The 25596-nt window shown below is 45.8% G+C and overlaps 1 protein-coding gene across 1 annotated transcript in view; it reads left to right on the forward strand.

Moving 5' to 3' along the window:
• The window catches only part of UTP6 (UTP6 small subunit processome component), a 369699-nt gene that overhangs the window by 229133 nt on the left and 114970 nt on the right, over positions 1 to 25596 (forward strand). The window contains exon 12 of the mRNA XM_069199997.1: positions 534 to 613. Coding sequence (XP_069056098.1) covers positions 534 to 613 — 80 coding nt within the window. The remainder of the gene's footprint in view (positions 1 to 533; positions 614 to 25596) is intronic.

Consider the following 25596-nt stretch of genomic DNA (forward strand, 5'->3'; position numbering starts at 1 on the left):
GGTAATACTTTAAGGAGTTGTTGCACCAAAATCTATAGAATGCTGTTTTACGGAGTTTTCTATTTGGTGAGCCAAGGTCAGTTTCCCCAGACACTTGTAAGACTTTAAGATGTAATTTCTCATCAACCTTATATAGGAAGAGGGCCAATTCGCAGCATATTGAGTCACAGTGACGATACTGTACGAACTTTGAAAGACTAGTTCCTTGTGTGGACTTGTCTAGGAATCTGGACCAGCAGAGCTCAAAAGTGTGTTGCCTCTGTTATTGCCAAATGAAGTACCAGTTTTATATTTAAACATCGATGCATACTTTTAACTGATAGTAAAATGATCAAATAAACTGGAACATGTTATTTAATGTGCAAATATTCTAAGAAACAGAACAATTGGTGTCATTCAAGTTTGCATTCAAAGTCTAATTAGTTTAAATACTAGATTCAAGCTTGCTCCGATCGCTCATAAAAACTGGACTGTGTATCTGTAATATAATACTTATATGTGTATTGAATTTGATTGTGTCTTTGTTCTTACAGCACCTATGTGGAATTGTTTTGTTACTTTCTGCTTGGAGAGATATAAAAGAAAAACAAATAGTGAGAATCTACATCAGAAGGTAAACATTTGCGAGGAATAAAAACATTTGATGACTGGAATGCTTGAATTCATTACAACTAAGAGCCTTGGTTTGGATCGTCTTCCAATCCATCATTTGTGCTCACTGTGCCTATTTAGGGTCTGTTCAACAATTTGTTTTAGACCAGTATATTTTAGATTTGACTTTCACTGCAAACACTTTGTATTCTGTACATATTCTAAGGAGCCTTCAGCCATTGGTCTCAGACGTCTGGAATAACATCTTATCTCACTCCACTGGAGAATTTTAGTCTCACCTTCTTTCTATTGGCTATTGGGATGCATTTTACTTTTTCTGTTTTAATTGAAGTGCATGCATCTAATCCATACACAAATAACTTTCGTTTTAATTGCTTTGCACTGCAGCAGGCGTTTTCTTACTTTTTTTTTATTTTTTATCATTGCTTGAATGTGAGTGTCAAACCTATTGGCTGTGTCATTGTTCTTCAGTTTGTGGTTTGTATGTAAGTACTTCAGTTCTTTCTCAGCTCCATTGCCACTAAGCATGTTCTTTAGCTGTATGGAAGGAGCACATGGCTAGATCTTGGGCACCCTAAATGTTTTTGCATATTACATTTTGTACACTCTCACAGGATGAAAATGGAAATACTGATAATGCCAGGAGTGTGGTATTATAGAGAACAACATTCCGAGTTCAGGATATCTATTGTACGTGATGTATTGTGCGTCACTGTTGCAGTAAACTGATTACAGTTGTGCAGCCCTAAATATTATATTTAGGCTGCCCTTTTTCAGTGTTTTTATGTGAGTTTCAAGAATGTTTGGTCAGTCGTTGCTTTTCTAAACTTTGTGAATTCAGTGTTAATCAGTGTTTAATCTGCTGTCTTACCCACAAAATAGACAAAAACTGTGTTTTTCCTGTGCTTACAATGTTTACAAAACATGTTGGTTTTTTTGCAGTTATAGTTGTAAAACACATTTATTTTAAGGGATAAATAATGCAGAGAATGTAGTGTCTTCCCATTGGCAGTTTGCTATGGTTAGACTGCCTTAAGCACAAAGTGTTTGTATTGCATTTTCACTCACATCTCATTGCACTCTCATCTCTCATTACCTCTCACACTCACTCTATGAGCAGTCTGTCTGGTTTACAGGACTATTAATGGATTAATAAAGTAAGAGTGCTATATTCAAATGATAGAGCAAACAAATTCCAAGACACAGTTGTGGGCCACCCAGCTTTGTCTCATCTATACGGATACATTTTTGTTTTTCAAACTCCCCTTTTGGACCCGCTTTGGTTCCCCCTCAATTACGACATGTTTTTGGCTCTTCCCCGTCACAGGCACTTGGCCCACCTACACAAGTGAGGTATCATTTTTACTGGGACTCTGAGGAGAACGTTGCGTGGTAAGAAATGTGTCCCGGTGCGGTGATCCCACACAGAAATGTGGGAAAATGTGATTTTGATTGTATTTATTTTTTAGCTAAATTTGAGGTTTGCTGAGGATTCTGGGTAAGAAAACATTGGGGGGTCCACGCAAGTCACACCTCCCTGGATTATTTCTGGTGTCTAGTTTTCAGAAATGTTGGGTTTGGTAGGTTTCCCTATATGGCTGCTGAGCCCAGGACCAAAAACGCAGCCCCCCCCCGCAAAAACAGGTAGTTTAGTATTTGATCATTTTCATGTGTCCACATAGTGTTTTGCGGCATTTCCTTCAGCGGGCACTAGGCCTACCCACACAAGTGAGGTACCATTTTTATCAGGGGACTTGGGAGAATGCTGGGTGGAAGGAAATTTGTGGATCCTCTCAGATTGCAGAACTTTCTGTCACCGAAATGTGAGGGGAAAAGTGTTTTTTGGGCAAAATTCTGAGGTTTGCAAAGGATTCTGTGTAACAGAACCTGGTGAGAGCCCCACAAGTCACCCCATCCTGGATTCCCCTAGGTGTCTAGTTTTAGAAAATGCACAGGTTTGGTAGGTTTCCCTAGGTGCCGGCTGTGCTAGAGGCCAAAATCTACAGCTAGGCACTTGGCAAAAAAACATGTCGGATTTCAAAGTAAAATGTGATGTGTCCATGTTGCGTTTCCTGTCGCGAGCATTAGGCCTACCCACACAAGTGAGGTACCATTTTTATCGGGTGACTTGGGGGAACATAGAATAACAAAGCAATTTTCCTTCTGAGTGTAAGACAGTGTGTAATAAAGACAGCTATTTGAGAAATGCCCTGTAATTCACATGCTAGTATGGACACCCCGGAATTCAGAAATGTGCAAATAACCACAGCTTCTCAACACCTTATCTTGTGCCAATTTTGGAAATACAAAGGTTTTCTTGATACCTATTTTCCACTCTTTATATTTCAGCAAATGAATTGCTGTATACTATTACAAGGTGCAGCTCATTTATTGGCTCTGGGCACCTAGTGTTCTTGATGAACTTACAAGCCCTTTATATCCCTGTAACCAGAAGAGTCAAGCAGACATAACGGTATATTGCTTTCAAAGACCTGACATCGCAGGACAAAGTTACAGAGTGAAACGTGGAGAAAAATGGCTTTGTTTTTTCACCCCAATTTCATTATTTTTTTAATTCAGCTGTTATTTTCTGTAGGAAAACCTTGTAGAATCTACACTAATTACTTTTTGCTGAATTCAGAATTTTGTCTACTTTTTACAAATGTTTAGGTTTTTGGGATCCAGCATTGGTTTCACACCCATATCTCTTACTAAGTGGAAGGAGGCTGAAAGCACAAAAATTAGAAAAAATGGGCTATGTCCCAGTAAAATGCCAAAATTGTGTTGAAAAATGGGATTTTATGACTCAAGTATGCCTGTTCCTGAAAGCTTGGAAGATGGTGATTTTAGCACCACAAACCCTTTGTTGATGCCCTTTTCAGGGACAAAAAGGAAAGCCTTCTTCTGCAGCCCTTTTTCCCATTTTTATTTTTAAAAACGAAATTTTCACTGTATTTTGGTTAATTTCTTGGTCTCCCACAAACTCTAGGTACCTCTAGAATACCTAGGATGTTGGAAGAAAAGCACGCAAATTTGGTGTGGGTAGCTTATGTGGACCAAAAGGTTATTATGGCCTAAGCGCCAACTGCCCCAAATAGCCCAAAAAAGGCCTGGCACCTGAGGGGGTAAAGGCATGGCAGCGAAGGGGATAATTCACAAAGCTGTTTACCCCTAGAAACCTACATTAACAGACGGAAAAATCTTGGTTCATGCCTGCGGTGCATCCACAAAATAATTTAACCAAATCAAGAAAAGGTAGAAAGTGGTGTTAACGCGTCCCTTTATGATAATTTATTACACATTAGGACTCGTTTTAGGCCAATGAATCTTTTGACCCAGATGAGAGACACCTTAGGACGAGATAGCTAATCAATATGTCAATCAATACGTCTATGATGTCATCAATATTTATCGCAACAATACATTTCACTTTAGTCAGTCATTAATCAATTCAAAACACTACCATGACCTTTCAGTCATGAATAACCACACCAGTTTAGTAAAATTTTATGAGTTTTATTCCCTATTGTTTACAAATCTAACAGCAGGTGCGTTAATCTCAAAACCAAGAAACATAAAAGCATAGTCAAGATATGGCAACTTTGGTAAGATTTCATTAAAGCGAGAATCACAAACATCAGAATATAACACAGCGTGAACATAGATCAAATTTAGCAGAATGTCAATAATGCGTCAATTCAACAAAGCATAGTTTCGGTCGTTTGTCTATTTGCGTCAGTTTGGGGAACACCTGTCCTAACCACTGATTAGCATTAGCATGTTGGGCTTCATGCAAAACAATTTAGAACACTAATTTGGAAAACATCTAACTAGGGTCTCTGTCAAAAGTAAGCAGTTGGTACCTAGAAAGGAAAAGCAAACAGACAAATCACAATTGCATTGTCATAATTACCCTCCAAAGTTTAGGTCAGCGCACAGGTTCAGTCTTCGTCTTCAGGACATCAGTCAAATCTCCATCAGTCAGAACTCAGCTCCGGGGCAAAAATGAGCACTTCCCTCATAAGGAGGTAAAGTGTAATATGGACAGTTTTTGGTCCAAGGTAGCCCACCGTTGGGGGTTCAGAGCAACCCCAAAGTTACCACACCAGCAGCTCAGGGCCGGTCAGGTGCAGAGGTCAAAGAGGTGCCCAAAACGCATAGGCTCCAATGGAGAGAAGGAGTACCCCGGTTCCGGTCTGCCAGCAGGTAAGTACCCGCGTCTTCGGAGGGCAGACCAGGGGGGTTTTGTAGGGCACCGGGGGGGGAACACAAGTCAGCACAAAAAGTACACCCTCAGCAGCGCGGGGGCGGCCGGGTGCAGTGTGCAAACACGCGTCTGGTTTACAATGGTTTTCAATGAGAGATCAAGGGATCTCTTCAGCGTTGCAGGCAGGCAAGGGGGGGGCTCCTCGGGGTAGCCACCACCTGGGCAAGGGAGAGGGCCTCCTGGGGGTCACTCCTGCACAGGAGTTCTGTTTCTTTAGGTGCTGGGGGCTGCGGGTGCAGAGTCTTTTCCAGCCGTCGGGAAATGGAGTTCAGGCAGTCGCGGTCAGGGGGAGCCTCGGGATTCCCTCTGCAGGCGTCGCTGTGGGGGCTCAGGGGGGACAACTTTGGTTACTCACGGACTCGGAGTCGCCGGAGGGTCCTCCCTGAGGTGTTGGTTCTCCACCAGTCGAGTCGGGGTCGCCGGGTGCAGTGTTGCAAGTCTCACGCTTCTGGCGGGGAGTTGCAGGGGTCTTTAAATCTGCTACTTGAAACAAAGTGGCAGTTCTTTTGGAGCAGTGCCGCTGTCCTCGGGAGTTTCTTGGTCTCTTGGAAGTAGGGCAGTCCTCTGAGGATTCAGAGGTCGCTGGTCCTGGAGAAAGCGTAGCTGGAGCAGGGTTCTTTAGAAGGCAGGAGACAGGCCGGTAGGACTGGGGCCAAAGCAGTTGGTGTCTTCTTTCTTCTTCTGCAGGGGTTTTCAGCTCAGCAGTCTTCTTCTTCGGTAAGTTGCAGGAATCTAAATTCTTAGGTTCAGTGGAGCCCTTAAATACTAAATTTAAGGGCGTGTTTAGGTCTGGGGGGTTAGTAGCCAATGGCTACTAGCCCTGAGGGTGGGTACACCCTCTTTGTGCCTCCTCCCAAGGGGAGGGGGTCACATCCCTAATCCTATTGGGGAATCCTCCATCTGCAAGATGGAGGATTTCTAAAAGTTAGTCACTTCAGCTCAGGACACCTTAGGGGCTGTCCTGACTGGCCAGTGACTCCTCCTTGTTATTCTCATTATTTTCTCCGGCCTTGCCGCCAAAAGTGGGGGCCGTGGCCGGAGGGGACGGGCAACTCCACTAGCTGGAGTGTCCTGCGGTGCTGGAACAAAGGGGTGAGCCTTTGAGGCTCACCGCCAGGTGTTACAGCTCCTGCCTGGGGGAGGTGTTAGCATCTCCACCCAGTGCAGGCTTTGTTACTGGCCTCAGAGTGACAAAGGCACTCTCCCCATGGGGCCAGCAACATGTCTCGGTTGTGGCAGGCTGCTGGAACTAGTCAGCCTACACAGATAGTCGGTTAAGGTTTCAGGGGACACCTCTAAGGTGCCCTCTGGGGTGTATTTTACAATAAAATGTACACTGGCATCAGTGTGCATTTATTGTGCTGAGAAGTTTGATACCAAACTTCCCAGTTTTCAGTGTAGCCATTATGGTGCTGTGGAGTCCGTGTTTGACAGACTCCCAGACCATATACTCTTATGGCTACCCTGCACTTACAATGTCTAAGGTTTGGCTTAGACACTGTAGGGGCACAGTACTCATGCACTGGTGCCCTCCCCTATGGTATAGTGCACCCTGCCTTAGGGCTGTAAGGCCTACTAGAGGGGTGACTTATCTATACTGCATAGGCAGTGTGAGGTTGGCATGGCACCCTGAGGGGAGTGCCATGTCGACTTACTCGTTTTGTTCTCACCAGCACACACAAGCTGGCAAGCAGTGTGTCTGTGCTGAGTGAGGGGTCCCCAGGGTGGCATAAGATATGCTGCAGCCCTTAGAGACCTTCCCTGGCATCAGGGCCCTTGGTACCAGGGGTACCAGTTACAAGGGACTTACCTGGATGCCAGGGTGTGCCAATGGTGGAATCAAAAGTACAGGTTAGGGAAAGAACACTGGTGCTGGGGCCTGGTTAGCAGGCCTCAGCACACTTTCAATTCAAAACATAGCATCAGCAAATGCAAAAAGTCAGGGGGTAACCATGCCAAGTAGGCATTTCCTTACAGTACCTAGAAAGGAAAAGCAAACAGACAAATCACAATTGCATTGTCATAATTACCCTCCAAAGTTTAGGTCAGTGCACAGGTTCAGTCTTCGTCTTCAGGACATCAGTCAAATCTCCATCAGTCAGAACTCAGCTCCGGGGCAAAAATGAGCACTTCCCTCATAAGGAGGTAAAGTGTAATATGGACAAATCTAAAGGCGAGGATGGTTTTAAGTAAACCAACAAGTCACCAAACAGAGTGTCAAAGTTTCTGGATAAAATCAATAGCATTCCCTACCTAATTCTAATTGACTCTCCGTGACATGGGTTTTTATCCCTTTTTAACTGTACATTCCCCCAAAATGTTTTGGGACATTTGTTATACCCCACTATCTTCAACCTATCAGAAAATACATTAGGTCACCTAACTCTTCACCCCATATTATTTTACAAGTCTTTGATTGGTCTCCATAATTGATGTCTTCAGAGGTGGCACGTCCGGTATGATTTCATCTTTCTGCAATTCTTTGCACATCTTTTGGTCAGTAACTTCATTGTCTTCACCGGTTTGAATGACCTTGTACATTACGTTAATCTACACTGTTTCATTTTGTTTTTAACATTTATTCTGTCAGCAAGAAAAGGCTATGAGAACGGATCTAACATGGTTACATTCGTCTTCTAGTTTGAAGAAAAAGAACATACAGGGTTATGTCCTTTTATGAGTCCGCACACTGCAAAATAGAAAAATACATTTAATATGAGAGCCAAGCAGCTAAACTTCGGCTCATGCTAAATTAAGGCCTATAAGGATTTCAGCACAAATTCAATAATGCAATCATTAGTACAAACTTATTTAAACGTAATATAAACATTTTGGTCATCATTACTAGTCCACGTATACATTGGTGGCCACTCCCCGTGGTCACATTTCAGGTGCACGTTTTAAGCAAAATCACTATTATAGTTTCTATCCAGCATTGTCACACATTAATTTATAAATGTTTTATGTTAATATAGATTATATAAGCTACGCTCTCTGTGGCTTTAGAAATTATGTTTGTAGTGGAAGGGCTATGAATATTTATCTGTATTATCACATACTTTGCATGCTTCCCAACTGACCAGTCCTGTACATCATTCATTATAGGGAATCCTTCACAGTTGCACTGTATTTACCCATACATTTCTAAGTATATACATACTCTTGACCTACCACTGTGAAACTCATTTTTATATCTTGTGTTGTTGTAGATGCACAGTTTCTGCATATTCATACCATCTACTGTTGGGCTTAGATGTGTGCATCTAACTTTTCTAGAAAGAAGTCTTTCAAGTCACAAGATATTATGACTCATCCCTAAAGCTGACACAAACTCACACGCCGCAGAAACTGATGCATGCCAAGACACAGCACCACCTCCACAGGATTCAGGCATATAGTCCTACATATCAACCACTACCACTTCAAGGTGTGCTGCTACTCTCAGGCTCCGGTCAGCATCGAAGCAAGGTGTTAGAGGCGAGATAAAATGCAACCAAACACTTTGACGCTGATGGTATCTTAAACGCCTCAGTCATGCTCTGCACTGAAAACTCAGTTGGCCCCGAGACCAGCCTTGATGGTTGACTCCAAATACTCAGAGAGGCCCATCCTCGAGAAGCTTGAGCACAGGCTCGATGAGAAACAGAAGACCACCATCATCCACCCCCAGGGGAAGATTTCTTCTTGCTCCGGTGGAGCAGTGCCCAAGAAATAGAGGCATACCTTTACCAACACCCCTCAGCTGGGCCCATTTTTGGGGCTCCTTCTCCCACGAAGGTGCTTAGCAACAAGATTACCAGCCCACAACCTCCTTCGAAACCACCAGAGCCCTCTTCCTAGCTCTCCTCAGAGGTCATCACAGTCCATTTCAGACACAGACAGTCCTAGTCCTTACTCCACACCGTCAGTGCATGGGCATTGCTGTATGGATAAACTGGTCCGGGTTCTTTGACTATGCTTTCCCCCCTCTCCCACTCTTTCCATATGTGGTTCGAAAGCTTTGGCAAACCTCTATTCTCATCCTTGTGGATCCCACGTGGGCCAGCCATCCATGGTTCTCAACCCTTCTCTGATTGTCTGTTGTTCCCCTCAAGAAGCTCCCCAACAGGATGGATCTCCTCACGCAGAACCAAAGCAGAATCAGGCATCCAAACCCCAAACAACTCAATCTAGGATGAGTCTCTCCAGGTCCTAGAGTGTGGTTACTTCAAGAATGCATGGACGTTCTCAAAGAAGCACACAGACCCACTACTCGCGCCTGTTAAGCTGCCAAGTGGAAAAGTTTTGTCTGCTACGGTGTTCTAAAGCACCTAGACCCTCTCACATATGTACTGCAAGATATTATCTGTTACCTCCTTCACCTGCAGAAGTCTGGTCCAGCGTACACTTTGATATGCTTTCACTTTGCTGCTATTGCAGCCTACATGCAAAACAGGGAAGACTCTCATTGTTTAGAATCCCTGTCAACGAGACGTTTATGGAAGGACTCATATGAGTCATCCTACCTACAGTTCCTTCAACCCTGGTCTGGGACCTTCATGTCAGTCTCACCAGAATTATGGGCCCTCTTTTGGAACCATTACACTCATGCACTTTACAGTTCCACTCTTGGAAGGTCACCTTCCATGTCACTCCTACATCCCTAAGATGTGTTAGCGAGTTATAGGCCCTTTAGAAGAGCATTTCTTCCAGGTTCATAATGACAAAATTGTTCTCAGCACCAATCATAATTTCCCCCCAAAGATGGTATCCCTTTTTCGTTTCAGCCAGACTGTAGAGCTTCCCGTCTTTGTCTCTCAAACAGACTCTGTAGCAGAAAGAGCTCTTCACACTCTTGATGTAAGATCCACCCTTGTGCATTACATTGAGAGGGAAAAATCTTTCTGAAAGACACAGAAACCTTTTGTCACGTGTGCTAAACCTCACAAAGGTCATCCTCTGTGAAACGCCTTTATAGCTAGGTGGTTTGTCAAGTGCATCCAAACCTACTACCACAAAACCATGAAAAGGATTCCTACCCTGCCTAGGCTGCATTTCGGCAGTAAAAAATTAGGCCACTATGCTTTCCTTGACAATATTCCTATGACTGACATTTGTAAAGCAGGTGTATGGTCTTCTGCACACTTTTAGTAAACACAACTTTGTGAATGTCCTAGCTCACCAACAAGCTAGAGTTGGTCAGACTTTCTTGAGGACTTTATTTCAAACATCCACATCCACACCATCCACTGGCTGATCGCTGCTTAATGGAGAATTGCTTTACAATCCATGCAGAGCATGTGTATCATGATACGAAGAGAGCAACTGTCAGAGCCCAACACTAGATGACCGGAATGTGCCTAGCATGTGAATCTTCAGCACTACACACTTCAAACAGATGCTTTCAGTGTAAGTCATATTTTCCTACCCACTTTCTAGCCAGGGCCTATTGATTTATTTAAGTTGATTTGTGTGAGCGTGGCTTGAGTGTTTTTTCCTCACAGTACTTTTTTATACTATGTGTAGGAAAGGGCACCTTTTTGTATGATCACCCTGATCAAAGTTTGGACTATTGCTGCTGTTTTTTTGACTCTGTAATGCACTAGGCCTGCTGTCTAGACCCAGTGCATGTGTTTTACCCCTCAAGTGTGTATGTGTGAAATACTATTCACTAATTGGCACACCTAACTTACTTTAAGACCCTAGTATGTGGTAGTCTACAAGGGTCTTAAAGTAATTAAGCTAAGTGGCACCAGTGGACTGCAGTACTTCCAGCAGTACTAACCACTGTTAGGACCAAGTGAAAACCTGACTTTAGGTCTATCACTGCATCCTAGTTGAATAGCTTCCAAAATGACAACTCAACATGGCAAAATTCCACTTTTTAATATTCATAAATCACCCCCAAAGAAGACCTTATAAGCCCTTCCAACAAGAAGCTGATAATAAAAAGAAAGACATGTAGAAATTCCATCTTGCATGTCCTGACAGTAAAAACTCACAGTTTTCGTTTTCACTGTAGCTGGGCAGATGGCTCCATTGGCTAACATGGAGTTTTACCTGTCTATGCGTTAAGTGCTAACTTCCATATGGGATCCGCAGCTGTTGTCCCCTGAGACAACAGGCTGCCCCACTGCTTGGAAGTGTGAATCCTTCCCCAGAACAGCAAAAAAGAATTGTTGGTGGGAGGAGGTGTGATCTCCTGCAGCAGGTTGACTATTGGGTGCTGACCACAGATGGCTCAGCTTTAAAGATACTACCGCCACAATGACGAAAATGGCAATCACACCTTAGCCTGCTCACTCCTATGTGTAGGCAAACATACTGGCATCTCCTCCAGGGAGTGAAAACCCCTGGTTTCCCAGGAGGAGTGGCTCATCATGGTGGATAAACACTAGTGGTGTGGCCAGAGCTCCATGCAGGGGAAGAAGACCTGAGCTATTGTGGATTCAATCAGAGAAGATTACTCCTGGATTATTTTGGACACATCTCCCAAAAAGTTAGGTAAAGTGGGAAAGGTTTCCCATTAGCTAGTGAGTTATCCCCTCCCACAAACACGAAGATGGCTTAAAAGTGACACCTGTGGCACATAGTCCTCACATTACTACTGGATTGGAAAAAAGACAGACGAAGACCTACCTTGCTGCTCACTTGATCCAGAAAAGACAGGCTGTACCAAAGACTTGACTGACCTGCTGCACCTGTGGGAACCACAAAGCTGTCTGTGTCTACTGAACTCCCTCATGGAAAAGAGATTGACTTGTGCCAGGATGGAAGAAGAGACTTCAAGGGCTAGGTGGCTTGCCACCTGTTAAGCATCAGGACTAAAAAAGATAAAGAAGGCAGAAGCATCAAGAGCCTAGTAGCCTAGGGACACCTGAGTCTTCACTATCATGAGGTCTCCCCTGAAAGGTCGTTGAACCTGTGACTGAAGTCATGGTAGACTTAGGGGTCCAGTTACGCAGTGGAATCTGAATCTGCTCTGGTGGATTATGGGAGATCAAGTCCTTAGGCTGGAGGTGACTCCTGCCTTTTGTGGACCAAAGGTGGCCACAGGAAGACTCAACACACCTATTCAGCACCTTCAGCGTCCCCAGCATCCTGCATCACCAGAATCAGGACCCCTTCCTGCTTCGACTGCGGTAAAAGATAAAAATACAGTAAGTACCCGGGGACTGCTTACCTGACAGGCTGATTGGCTCCCAACCCGTTTGGCGCGTCCAATTTTTAGTGGCCGTTTTAATCCCATGGCTCAGAACTGCTGAGCCACCCACAATGATTTATTGCATCTTAAAGTGTGAACTTCAGTGATTTACTATCTTTAAAAAAAAAAAAAATCCTACCTCCAGTATTAATCAATAGATTTTGTTTGTCATTTTGGTGTCTCTTTAAAGATAAAAAGATAAATTGGTCTGATTTTTATTCTGTTATGTGTCTTGCATATTGATTATTTTGCTGCTTCTAAATGCTTTACACTTGTCTGAGATTTACTTTTGCAAAGAGTTGGTAGGAAGGACGACGGGACACACACCAGCTTCGTGAGGGTGTAAGGGAAAAAGGTTTATCCCCTCAGATTAAAAAATATCTGCACAAAAATCTCCACTAGCATGTCTTAAAGAAACAGCAACTTTCAAATCCTGCAGCATTTTGTTTTGACATTTCAGGCTCTGTGGTTAAAGAAGTCTCTCCTTCCCTCTGTCCATACGTTAGTAAACCTATTTTTGATGGAAGATAAACTTGAGAATAATATCAAACTGCAAAGCACAGAGATTGCTTTATACAGTAAATACATTACATTGTGAAATACATTTGAGATTTTATTCTGTTTGGTCGTTCTTTCTGATGAATATACTTCTAACCACAGATTCTTCACCTTTTAGAATATTTCCCTAGCTCCAGACTGGACGCAGACATTTTCATAGCAATGCTCCTACATGACTAGGTGGCGTGCAGCTGCGTGTCAGCCCCATCCTTCCCTACAGGTGATGGTTCAGAGCTGCATATAAACACCTCCTCTGCACATCAGCGTTAATGGCTTTCTTTCTGCCCCTTTGTGGTACGGAGTTCTGCTCCCATTTGTCATTTGACAATTTCTTTTTTATTTCCAGTGTACAAGGAAACGATGCCCCGCCACAGACAGGGACGTATCTTAGTCAGTGTGATTCGGGGGTTATGATTCTCAAATTACCCAACTAAAAAAGCAGTGAATTACAGGGTTGAAGGTTGAGATGACCAAGGATTTGAATGGAATGTTTCCACGAGGAACAGGGCGGGCCCCTATATGAAGTAGACCTCTGTCTACTGTAAAACAGTGAGTGGAAAACAAGAAGATGGAATGCTACCCGAGCGATTGCCTCTGGCAGGACCTTTTGCAAGACCGTTTCGGTTGCCCTTCGGGGATTCCGCACTTAACCAAGGCCTGGTCGGCCCGACCACACCCGTCGTCGAAGACTAATGGACCGGACCCCCTTCCGTTTCTGTCCGAAGTGTCACGCCAAGTATCCTTCTACAGACCAGAATCGGGTCTGTAACCTGTGTTTATCGCCCGAACACAGAGAGGATACTTGTGAGGCCTGCAGAGCATTTCGATCCAAGAAGACCTTAAAAGATCGACGTGCAAGATGGTTACAGATGGCGTTGAAGCCGACACAACATCTCGACGTCGAGGAAGAAGAAATGAGAATATCCATTCAGGGTTCGGATTCGGATGATTCCGACGGGGATCGACCATCCACGGCGGCGCAAAAAGTGAGTACACCTTCCCCGTCCCACACCCAAGGTCAGATAAAAAAACAAAAGGCCTCGGGGACGCCACTGCCGGAAGGCCATGGCTCGACCCACAAAAAAGATGGTGACCAAGTTACATCGGCACCGAAAAAGGCCAAGATATTGCCGAAGACTTACGACTCTGGTCGAAAAACCGGCACCGAAAAGAGTCTGCATCGAGTGATCGAGTCGAGCAAACCTCGAAAAAATTTATCGGAACCGAGACCGACAATTTCCATCGGGGTTTCGGTACCAAAAAAACCCGCTTCAGAGCCTAAAAAGACTTTCTACACAGTAGAGCAGGGGCTCTCTCTACAGCTCAAAGAAAAGCACAGATTCGAGCAAGAACTGGATTTGGAGGAGCTTGACCAAACTCAGCAAAGCTTACAAATCCAGAAAGGCACAGGGAAAATACAAATACAAACCATCCCTCCGCTTAAATCCAAAAGAAAACTGGCTTTTCATGAGACTGAGATGCAACCAAAAGCCAAAGTGGTTAGAGAAAAGTCACCACCCCCACATTTCTCACCACAAACGTCACCACTTCAATCACTGCAGTTGTCACCAGTGGGTACACCAATAGCACAGTCACCCACACATACTGGGATGACGCAAGATGATGCAGACCCCTGGGATCTATACGATGCAACAGTTTCGGACAACAGTCCAGAATGTTATCCAATAAAACTTTCACCACCAGAGGACAGTACGTCCTACACGCAGGTACTGGCCAGAGCAGCAACATTTCACAATGTAACAATGCACTCAGAACCAGTGGAGGATGACTTCCTGTTTAACACTCTGGCATCCACGCATGCATCGTACCAAAGCCTTCCAATGTTACCAGGCATGCTTAAACATGCACAACAGGTTTTCCAAGAACCAGTGAAAGGGAGAGCCATTACGCCAAGGGTCGAGAAAAAATACAAACCGCCCCCGTCAGACCCTGTGTTTATTACACAACAGCTCCATCCGGACTCAGTGGTTGTGGGGGCTGCAAGAAAACGGGCAAATTCGCAATCATCCGGGGATGCGCCACCCCCTGATAAGGAAAGTCGTAAATTCAACGCGGCTGGGAAAAGAGTGGCATCGCAAGCAGCCAATCAGTGGCGAATTGCCAACTCACAAGCCCTCCTTGCCCGTTATGACAGAGCGCACTGGGACGAGATGCAAGACATCATCCAGCACCTACCCAAATAGCATCAAAAACGTGCCCAACAAGTGGTTGAAGAAGGACAAGCCATATCAAACAACCAGATCCACTCTGCACTAGACTCTGCTGATACAGCGGCACCGACTATGAATACAGCAGTAACAATTAGAAGGCATGCAGGGCTGCAAAGTTCTTGGTTTAAACCAGAGATACAGCAGGCAGTATTGAATATGCTGTTTAATCAACATCGGCTATTGGGGCCGGAAGGGAACACCGCAATAGAAAAAATGAAAAAGGACACGGCCAAAGCCATGGGCGCGCTCTACTCCTCTCAATACAGGGGAACGTTTAGGAAACCACAGTTTAGGGGAGGGTTTAGGCAGCAACCCTCAGAACCATCCACCTCCCAAACAAAACCCACTTACCAGTCTCCGTACCAGAGAGGGGTGTTTTGTGGTTCCTACAGAGGACAGTTCCCAAGAGGAAGAGGGAAATTCCAGCCTGCCAAGCAAACCCCTAGTAGCAAGCAGTGACTTCAATGTCACACTTCTCCAACACATATCACAGGTGGGGGGAGATTAACAAAATACCACCACAATTGGACACACATTACCACGGACACGTGGGTTCTATCAATTATCCAACATGGTTACTGCATAGAGTTCACAAGATTCCCCCCAGATGTTCCCCCAAGAAAGCACAAAATGTCAATACAACACTTAGACCTATTACAAATAGAGGTCCAAGCACTACTAGCAAAAGAAGCCATAGAACTAGTACCTTATCACCAGAAAGGAACAGGGTTTACTCCCTGTATTTCCTTATCCCAAAGAAAGACAACACGTTAAGGCCTATTTTAGATCTCAGAACACTAAATATCTTCATCAAATCAGATCATTTCCACATGGTAACACTACAGGACGTAGTCCCCTTACTAAAACAAGGGGAATACATGGCAACACTGGATCTAAAAGATGCGTATTTTCACATACCCATCCATCCATATCACAGGAAATACCTCAGGTTTGTAATACAAGGCAAACATTACCAATTCAAAGTGTTGCCATTCGGAATAACAACAGTCCCCAGGGTATTTACAAAATTCCTAGCTGTAGTAGCAGCTCATATAAGGAGACATCACATGCATGTATTTCCGTATCTAGATGATTGGCTAATAAAAGCCAACACTCAACAACAATGCCAAATTCACACGCAATATGTAATAGATACTCTACACAAACTAGGATTTTCTATCAATTACCAAAAATCAAATTTACAACCATCCCAAATACAGCAATACTTGGGAGCAACACTCAACACTCAAAGAGCAATTGCCACTCCAAGCCCACAAAGAGTTCAGTCATTTCAAAATATAAGATCAAGCATGCAGCCAAACCAACAATACATGGTCAGGTTTGTGATGAAACTACTAGGCATGATGTCCTCATGCATAGCTATTGTCCCAAACGCAAGGCTACACATGCGGCCCTTACAACAGTGCCTAGCAAGACAATGGACGCAGGCACTCCAAGATCTAGTGTTGATAGACCGCCAAACACACTCTTCGCTTCAATGGTGGAACCCTGTAAAGTTAAACAAAGGGCGGCCTTTTCACGACCCAGTGCCTCACGCCATTATCACAACAGACGCCTCCATGATTGGGTGGGGAGCACACCTCAACAATCACAGCATACAAGGTCAATGAGACAGTCAACAAAAACAACTTCACATAAATCACTTAGAACTGCTAGCAGTCTTTCTAGCACTAAAAGCCTTTCAACCCCTTCTAGCCCACAAACACATTCTTGTCAAGACAGACAATATGACAACAATGTATTATCTAAACAAACGGGGGGGGACACACTCGTCACAGCTGTGTCTCCTAGCACAAAAAAGTTGGCATTGGGCAATTCACAACAACATTCGCCTGATAGCACAATATATACCAGGCATTCACAATCAGTTAGCCGACAATCTCAGTCGAGATCACCAGCAAACTCATGAGTGGGAAATACATCCCCAGATTCTACAAGATCACTTCTACCGCTGGGGGACGCCAAACATAGATCTGTTTGCAACAAAAGAAAACGCAAAATGCCAAAACTCCGCGTCCAGATACCCACACCCTCACTCCAAGGGCAATGCTCTATGGATCAGCTGGTCAGGGATATTTGCTTACGCTTTTCCCCCTCTCATTCCCTTTCTGGTCAACAAACTGAGTCAAAACAAACTGAAACTAATACTCGTAGCACCAACGTGGGCTCGCCAACCGTGGTACACAACACTGTTGGACTTTTCAGTAGTACCGCACATCAAACTACCAAACAGACCAGATCTGTTAACACAACACAAACAGCAGATCAGACACCCGAATCCAGCATCGCTCAACCTAGCAATCTGGATCCTGAAGTCTTGGAATTTGGATATGTAAACCTTTCAAAAGAGTGTGTGGAGGTCATTAAACAAGCAAGAAAACCCACAACAAGGCATTGTTATGCTAATAAATGGAAAAGGTTTGTTTTCTACTGCCAGGCTAATCAAATTACGCCGCTAGATGCCTCCATACAAAACATTGTAAGTTATTTACTACACTTACAAAAATCAAATCTAGCTTTTTCTTCCATTAAAATCCATCTCACTGCAATATCTGCTTATCTGCATTTTAAACATACAAAATCACTTTTTAGAATCCCAGTTATTAAAGCCTTTATGGAAGGACTAAAAAGAATCATACCCCCCAAGGACACCACCAGTACCTTCGTGGAATCTTAAAATTGTACTAACACGACTCATGGGTCCACCATTTGAACCCATGCATTCTTGTCAAATCCAATTCTTGACTTGGAAAGTAGCCTTTCTAATAGCCATCACTTCACTACGAAGAGTTAGCGAAATACAGGCGTTTACTATCCAAGAACCCTTTATACAGATGCATAAACATAAAGTGGTTCTCCGTACAAATCCACAATTTTTACCAAAAGTCATATCACCGTTTCATTTAAACCAAACTGTTGAACTCCCGGTCTTCTTTCCACAACCAGACTCTGTAGCAGAAAGGGCATTGCATGCATTAGACATAAAAAGAGCGCTAATGTATTACACTGACAAAACAAAACAATTTCGGAAAACAAAACAAATGTTCATAGCTTTCCAAAAACCCCATGCAGGTAACCCTATATCCAAACAGGGCATTGCCAGATGGATAGTCAAATGCATTCAGACCTGTTACCTTAAAGCTAAAAGAGAATTACCCATTACACCAAGGGCACACTCCACTAGAAAAAAAGGTGTCACAATGGCTTTTCTTGGAAATATACCAATTGCAGAGATTTGTAAGGCAGCCACCTGGTCTACACCTCACATTTACCAAGCATTACTGTGTAGATGTGTTAGCAACACAACAAGCCACAGTAGGACAGGCTGTACTAAGAACATTATTTCAGACAACTTCAACTCCTACAGGCTGACTACCGCTTTTTGGGAGGATTACTGCTTTGTAGTCTATGCATAGCATGTGTGTAGGAAGTTGGCTCTGTATGTGCTATTTCAAAGTAAGGAATAGCATGCACAGAGTCCAAGGGTTCCCCTTAGAGGTAAAATAGTGGTAAAAATAGATAATACTAATGCTCTATTTTGTGGTAGTGTGGTCGAGCAGTAGGCTTATCCAAGGAGTAGTGTTAAGCATTTGTTGTACATACACATAGACAATAAATGAGGTACACACACTCAGAGACAAATCCAGCCAATAGGGTTTGTATAGAAAAATATCTTTTCTTAGTTTATTTTAAGAACCACAGGTTCAAATTTAACATGTAATATCTTGTTTGAAAGGTATTGCAGGTAAGTACATTAGGAACTTTGAATCATTTCAATTGCATGTATACTTTTCAAGTTATTGACAAATAGCTACTTTAAAAGTGGACACTTAGTGCAATTTTCACAGTTCCTGGGGGAGGTAAGTTTTTGTTAGTTTTACCAGGTAAGTAAGACACTTACAGGGTTCAGTTCTTGGTCCAAGGTAGCCCACCGTTGGGGGTTCAGAGCAACCCCAAAGTCACCACACCAGCAGCTCAGGGCCGGTCAGGTGCAGAGTTCAAAGTGGTGCCCAAAACGCATAGGCTAGAATGGAGAGACGGGGGTGCCCCGGTTCCGGTCTGCTTGAAGGTAAGTACCCGCGTCTTCGGAGGGCAGACCAGGAGGGTTTTGTAGGGCACCGGGGGGGGACACAAGCCCACACAGAAATTTCACCCTCAGCAGCGCGGGGGCGGCCGGGTGCAGTGTAGAAACAAGCGTCGGGTTTGCAATGTTAGTCTATGAGAGATCAACGGATCTCGTCAGCGCTGCAGGCAGGCAAGGGGGGGCTTCCTCGGGGAAACCTCCACTTGGGCAAGGGAGAGGGACTCCTGGGGGTCACTTCTCCAGTGAAAGTCCGGTCCTTCAGGTCCTGGGGGCTGCGGGTGCAGGGTCTTTTCCAGGCGTCGGGACTTAGGTTTCAGAGAGTCGCGGTCAGGGGAAGCCTCGGGATTCCCTCTGCAGGCGGCGCTGTGGGGGCTCAGGGGGGACAGGTTTTGGTACTCACAGTCGTAGAGTAGTCCGGGGGTCCTCCCTGAGGTGTTGGTTCTCCACCAGCCGAGTCGGGGTCGCCGGGTGCAGTGTTGCAAGTCTCACGCTTCTTGCGGGGAGTTGCAGGGTTCTTTAAAGCTGCTTCTGGAAACAAAGTTGCAGTCTTTTTGGAGCAGGTCCGCTGTCCTCAGGAGTTTCTTGTCTTTTTCGAAGCAGGGCAGTCCTCAGAGGATTCAGAGGTCGCTGGTCCCTTGGAAGGCGTCGCTGGAGCAGAGTTCTTTGGAAGGCAGGAGACAGGCCGGTGAGTTTCTGGAGCCAAGGCAGTTGTCGTCTTCTGGTCTTCCTCTGCAGGGGTTTTCAGCTAGGCAGTCCTTCTTCTTGTAGTTTGCAGGAATCTAATTTTCTAGGGTTCAGGGTAGCCCTTAAATACTAAATTTAAGGGCGTGTTTAGGTCTGGGGGGTTAGTAGCCAATGGCTACTAGCCCTGAGGGTGGGTACACCCTCTTTGTGCCTCCTCCCAAGGGGAGGGGGTCACAATCCTAACCCTATTGGGGGAATCCTCCATCTGCAAGATGGAGGATTTCTAAAAGTTAGTCACCTCAGCTCAGGACACCTTAGGGGCTGTCCTGACTGGCCAGTGACTCCTCCTTGTTGCTTTCTTTGTTCCCTCCAGCCTTGCCGCCAAAAGTGGGGGCCGTGGCCGGAGGGGGCGGGCAACTCCACTAAGCTGGAGTGCCCTGCTGGGCTGTGACAAAGGGGTGAGCCTTTGAGGCTAGGTGTCACAGCTCCTGCCTGGGGGAGGTGTTAGCAGCTTTGTTACTGGCCTCAGAGTGACAAAGGCACTCTCCCCATGGGGCCAGCAACATGTCTCTAGTGTGGCAGGCTGCTGGAACTAGTCAGCCTACACAGACAGTCGGTTAAGTTTCAGGGGGCACCTCTAAGGTGCCCTCTGGGGTGTATTTTGCAATAAAATGTACACTGGCATCAGTGTGCATTTATTGTGCTGAGAAGTTTGATACCAAACTTCCCAGTTTTCAGTGTAGCCATTATGGTGCTGTGGAGTTCGTGTTTGACAAACTCCCAGACCATATACTCTTATGGCTACCCTGCACTTACAATGTCTAAGGTTTTGTTTAGACACTGTAGGGGTACCATGCTCATGCACAGGTACCCTCACCTATGGTATAGTGCACCCTGCCTTAGGGCTGTAAGGCCTGCTAGAGGGGTGACTGATCTATACTTGCATAGGCAGTGAGAGGCTGGCATGGCACCCTGAGGGGAGTGCCATGTCGACTTACTCGTTTTGTTCTCACTAGCACACACAAGCTGGCAAGCAGTGTGTCTGTGCTGAGTGAGAGGTCTCCAGGGTGGCATAAGACATGCTGCAGCCCTTAGAGACCTTCCTTGGCATTAGGGCCCTTGGTACTAGAAGTACCAGTTACAAGGGACTTATCTGGATGCCAGGGTCTGCCAATTGTGGATACAAAAGTACAGGTTAGGGAAAGAACACTGGTGCTGGGGCCTGATTAGCAGGCCTCAGCACACTTTCAATTGTAAACATAGCATCAGCAAAGGCAAAAAGTCAGGGGGCAACCATGCCAAGGAGGCATTTCCTTACACAACCCCCCCCCCCAAACGAAAGAGGATGAGACTAACCTTTCCCAAGGGAGTCTTCATTTTCTAAGTGGAAGAACCTGGAAAGGCCATCTGCATTGGCATGGGCAGTCCCAGGTCTGTGTTCCACTATAAAGTCCATTCCCTGTAGGGAGATGGACCACCTCAACAGTTTAGGATTTTCACCTTTCATTTGCATCAGCCATTTGAGAGGTCTGTGGTCAGTTTGAACTAGGAAGTGAGTCCCAAAGAGGTATGGTCTCAGCTTCTTCAGGGACCAAACCACAGCAAAGGCCTCCCTCTCAATGGCACTCCAACGCTGCTCCCTGGGGAGTAACCTCCTGCTAATGAAAGCAACAGGCTGGTCAAGGCCATCATCATTTGTTTGGGACAAAACTGCCCCTATCCCATGTTCAGAGGCATCTGTCTGCACAATGAACTGCTTAGAATAATCTGGAGCTTTTAGAACTGGTGCTGAGCACATTGCTTGTTTCAGGGTGTCAAAGGCCTGTTGGCATTCCACAGTCCAGTTCACTTTCTTGGGCATTTTCTTGGAGGTGAGTTCAGTGAGGGCTGTCACAATGGATCCATATCCCTTCACAAACCTCCTGTAATACCCAGTCAAGCCAAGGAATGCCCTGACTTGAGTCTGGGTTTTTGGAGCTACCCAGTCCAGAATAGTCTGGATCTTGGGTTGGAGTGGCTGAACTTGGCCTCCACCTACAAGGTGGCCCAAGTAAACCACAGTTCCCTGCCCTATCTGGCATTTGGATGCCTTGATAGAGAGGCCTGCAGATTGCAGAGCCTTCAAAACCTTCTTCAGGTGGACCAGGTGATCCTGCCAGGTGGAGCTAAAGACAGCAATATCATCAAGATAAGCTGTGCTAAAGGACTCCAAGCCAGCAAGGACTTGATTCACCAACCTTTGGAAGGTGGCAGGGGCATTCTTTAAACCAAAGGGCATAACAGTAAACTGATAATGCCCATCAGGTGTGGAGAATGCTGTTTTCTCTTTTGCTCCAGGTGCCATTTTTATTTGCCAGTACCCTGCTGTCAAGTCAAAGGTACTTAAGAATTTGGCAGCACCTAATTTATCTATGAGCTCATCAGCTCTAGGAATTGGATGAGCATCTGTCTTGGTGACAGAATTGAGCCCTCTGTAATCCACACAAAACCTTATCTCTTTCTTTCCATCTTTGGTGTGAGGTTTGGGGACTAAGACCACTGGGCTAGCCCAGGGGCTGTCAGAGCGCTCAATTACTCCCAATTCCAGCATCTTGTGGACTTCCACCTTGATGCTTTCCTTAACATGGTCAGACTGTCTAAAGATTTTGTTTTTGACAGGCATGCTGTCTCCTGTGTCCACATCATGGGTACACAGGTGTGTCTGACCAGGGGTTAAGGAGAAGAGTTCAGGAAACTGTTGTAGGACTCTCCTACAATCAGCTTGCTGTTGGCCAGAGAGGGTGTCTGAGTAGATCACTCCATCTACTGAGCCATCTTTTGGGTCTGATGATAGAAGATCAGGGAGAGGTTCACTCTCTGCCTCCTGATCCTCATCTGTTACCATCAACAGATTCACATCAGCCCTGTCATGGAAGAGCTTAAGGCGGTTCACATGGATCACCCTCTTGGGGCTCCTGCTTGTGCCCAGGTCCACCAGGTAGGTGACCTGACTCTTCCTTTCTAGCACTGGGTAAGGGCCACTCCATTTGTCCTGGAGTGCCCTGGGAGCCACAGGCTCCAGAACCCAGACTTTCTGCCCTGGTTGGAACTCAACCAGTGCAGCCTTTTGGTCATACCAAAACTTCTGGAGCTGTTGGCTGGCCTCAAGGTTTTTGGTTGCCTTTTCCATGTACTCTGCCATTCTAGAGCGAAGGCCAAGTACATAGTCCACTATGTCTTGTTTAGGCTCATGAAGAGGTCTCTCCCAGCCTTCTTTAACAAGAGCAAGTGGTCCCCTTACAGGGTGACCAAACAGAAGTTCAAAGGGTGAGAATCCTACTCCCTTCTGTGGCACCTCTCTGTAAGCGAAAAGCAGACATGGCAAGAGGACATCCCATCTCCTTTTGAGTTTTTCTGGGAGCCCCATGATCATGCCTTTTAATGTCTTGTTGAATCTCTCAACTAAGCCATTAGTTTGTGGATGGTATGGTGTAGTGAATTTGTAAGTCACTCCACACTCATTCCACATGTGTTTTAGGTATGCTGACATGAAGTTGGTACCTCTGTCAGACACCACCTCCTTAGGGAAACCCACTCTGGTAAAGATACCAATGAGGGCCTTGGCTACTGCAGGGGCAGTAGTCGACCTAAGGGGAATAGCTTCAGGATACCTAGTAGCATGATCCACTACTACTAGGATGTACATATGTTCGATGGCATCTGTCGCTGTAGATACGCATGTTCTGCAATAGCTCGCCATCTGGTGTTGGGCCGGAGTGTTACAAGTTGTTTTTCTTCGAAGAAGTCTTTCGAGTCACGGGACCGAGTGACTCCTCCTTTTGTCTCCATTGCGCATGGGCGTCGACTCCATCTTCGATTGTTTTTTTTCCGCCATCGGGTTCGGACGTGTTCTTGTCGCTCCGAGTTTCGGAACGGAAAATTAGCTAATTTCGGAAGATTTTCGTCGGTATTGTTGCGTTCGGGATCGGCGTACTTAGATTCCACACCGCATCGAAGATCGAAGAGCTCCGGTGCCCTTCGGGGTAGTTTTTCGATCCCCCGTCGGGGCCTGGTCGGCCCGACCGCGTGCTGAAGAACGCCGATGGAACGGACCCCGTTCCGTTTCTGCCCCAAATGCCACAATAAATACCCCTACACAGACCAACACTTGGTCTGCAACCTGTGCCTGTCACCTGAGCACAGCGAAGACACCTGCGAGGCCTGTCGTGCGTTCCGGTCCCGAAAGACACTCCGAGACCGTCGAGCCAGAAGACTTCAGATGGCGTCCGCACCGACAGCCCAACGGGAGTTCGAGGAACAGGAAGAGGAAGGTACCTTCTCGATCCAAGACTCAGACTCCGAAGGATTCGACGATACACAAACCGTGAGTAAGACGTCGAAAACCACACAGAGAAACATTTACAAGGCCCAGGGGACGCCACTGCCATCCGGCCATGGCTCCACCCATAAATTCGGTGACCGACCGTCGGCACCGAAAAAGGCCCAAACAGTGCCGAGGTCGTCCGACTCCGGTCGAGACACCGGCACGCAGCCTTCTCGGGACCGAGAAAGTGCTGGAGACAAGCCTCGACACCGAGATGCCGGTGTGGACACGGCTCGACGCCGAGACAGCGGCACCGAAGCAGATCGACGCCGAGAGGTTTCGGCCCCGAAAAAGAAAAAAGTCACCTCGGAGCCGAAAAAACACGCAGACAGGGTTTCGATGCCGAAACAAACTGCAAGCGACCCAGCTTCAGGCTCTTATACAGAAGAGCACTCGCTAACCTCCCAAATGCAAAAGCATAGATTTGAGGAAGAGCTACAAGCAACTGATGTGGACCATACGCAAAAGCGTATCTTCATACAGCAGGGGACAGGAAAAATAAGCACCCTTCCCCCCATTAAAAGAAAGAGAAGGTTGGAGTTCCAGACTGAACAGACACCACAACCAAAAGTGGTGAAAAGAGTTACCCCACCACCCTCTCCTCCGCCCGTGATTAACGTCTCACCAGCACAAACTCCATCACACTCCCCAGCTCACACCACCATGAGCCAGGGTGACCAAGATCAGGACGCATGGGACTTATACGACGCCCCAGTGTCAGATAACAGTCCGGAGGCATACCCTACGAAGCCATCTCCACCAGAAGACAGCACCGCGTATTCTCAAGTGGTGGCTAGAGCAGCACAATTTCACAACGTAAGCCTCCACTCAGAACAGGTCGAGGATGATTTTTTATTCAACACACTCTCCTCCACCCACAGCTCATACCAAAGTCTGCCTATGCTCCCTGGTATGCTCCGGCACGCAAAAGACATCTTTAAGGAGCCGGTCAAAAGTAGGGCAATCACACCAAGGGTGGAAAAGAAGTATAAGGCGCCTCCTACAGACCCGGTTTTCATCACTACACAGCTGCCACCAGACTCTGTCGTTGTAGGAGCAGCTAGGAAAAGGGCCAACTCTCACACATCTGGAGATGCACCACCCCCAGATAAAGAAAGCCGCAAGTTCGATGCAGCTGGTAAAAGAGTCGCAGCACAAGCTGCAAACCAGTGGCGCATCGCAAACTCCCAAGCACTACTTGCGCGCTATGACAGAGCCCACTGGGACGAGATGCAACATCTCATTGAACATCTGCCCAAGGACTTACAAAATAGGGCAAAACAAGTGGTTGAGGAGGGACAGACCATTTCCAACAACCAGATCCGCTCCTCCATGGACGCTGCAGATACAGCTGCACGGACAATTAATACATCTGTAACTATCAGAAGGCATGCATGGCTCCGAACGTCTGGATTTAAACCAGAGATTCAACAAGCAGTTCTCAATATGCCTTTTAATGAAAAAGAACTGTTCGGTCCAGAAGTGGACACAGCGATTGAGAAACTCAAAAAAGATACGGACACTGCCAAAGCCATGGGCGCACTCTACTCCCCGCAAAGCAGAGGGAATTACAGCACATTCCGTAAAACGACC

Source organism: Pleurodeles waltl, chromosome 7, assembly GCF_031143425.1.
Source record: "Pleurodeles waltl isolate 20211129_DDA chromosome 7, aPleWal1.hap1.20221129, whole genome shotgun sequence".
Taxonomy (NCBI): Eukaryota; Metazoa; Chordata; class Amphibia; order Caudata; family Salamandridae; genus Pleurodeles; species Pleurodeles waltl.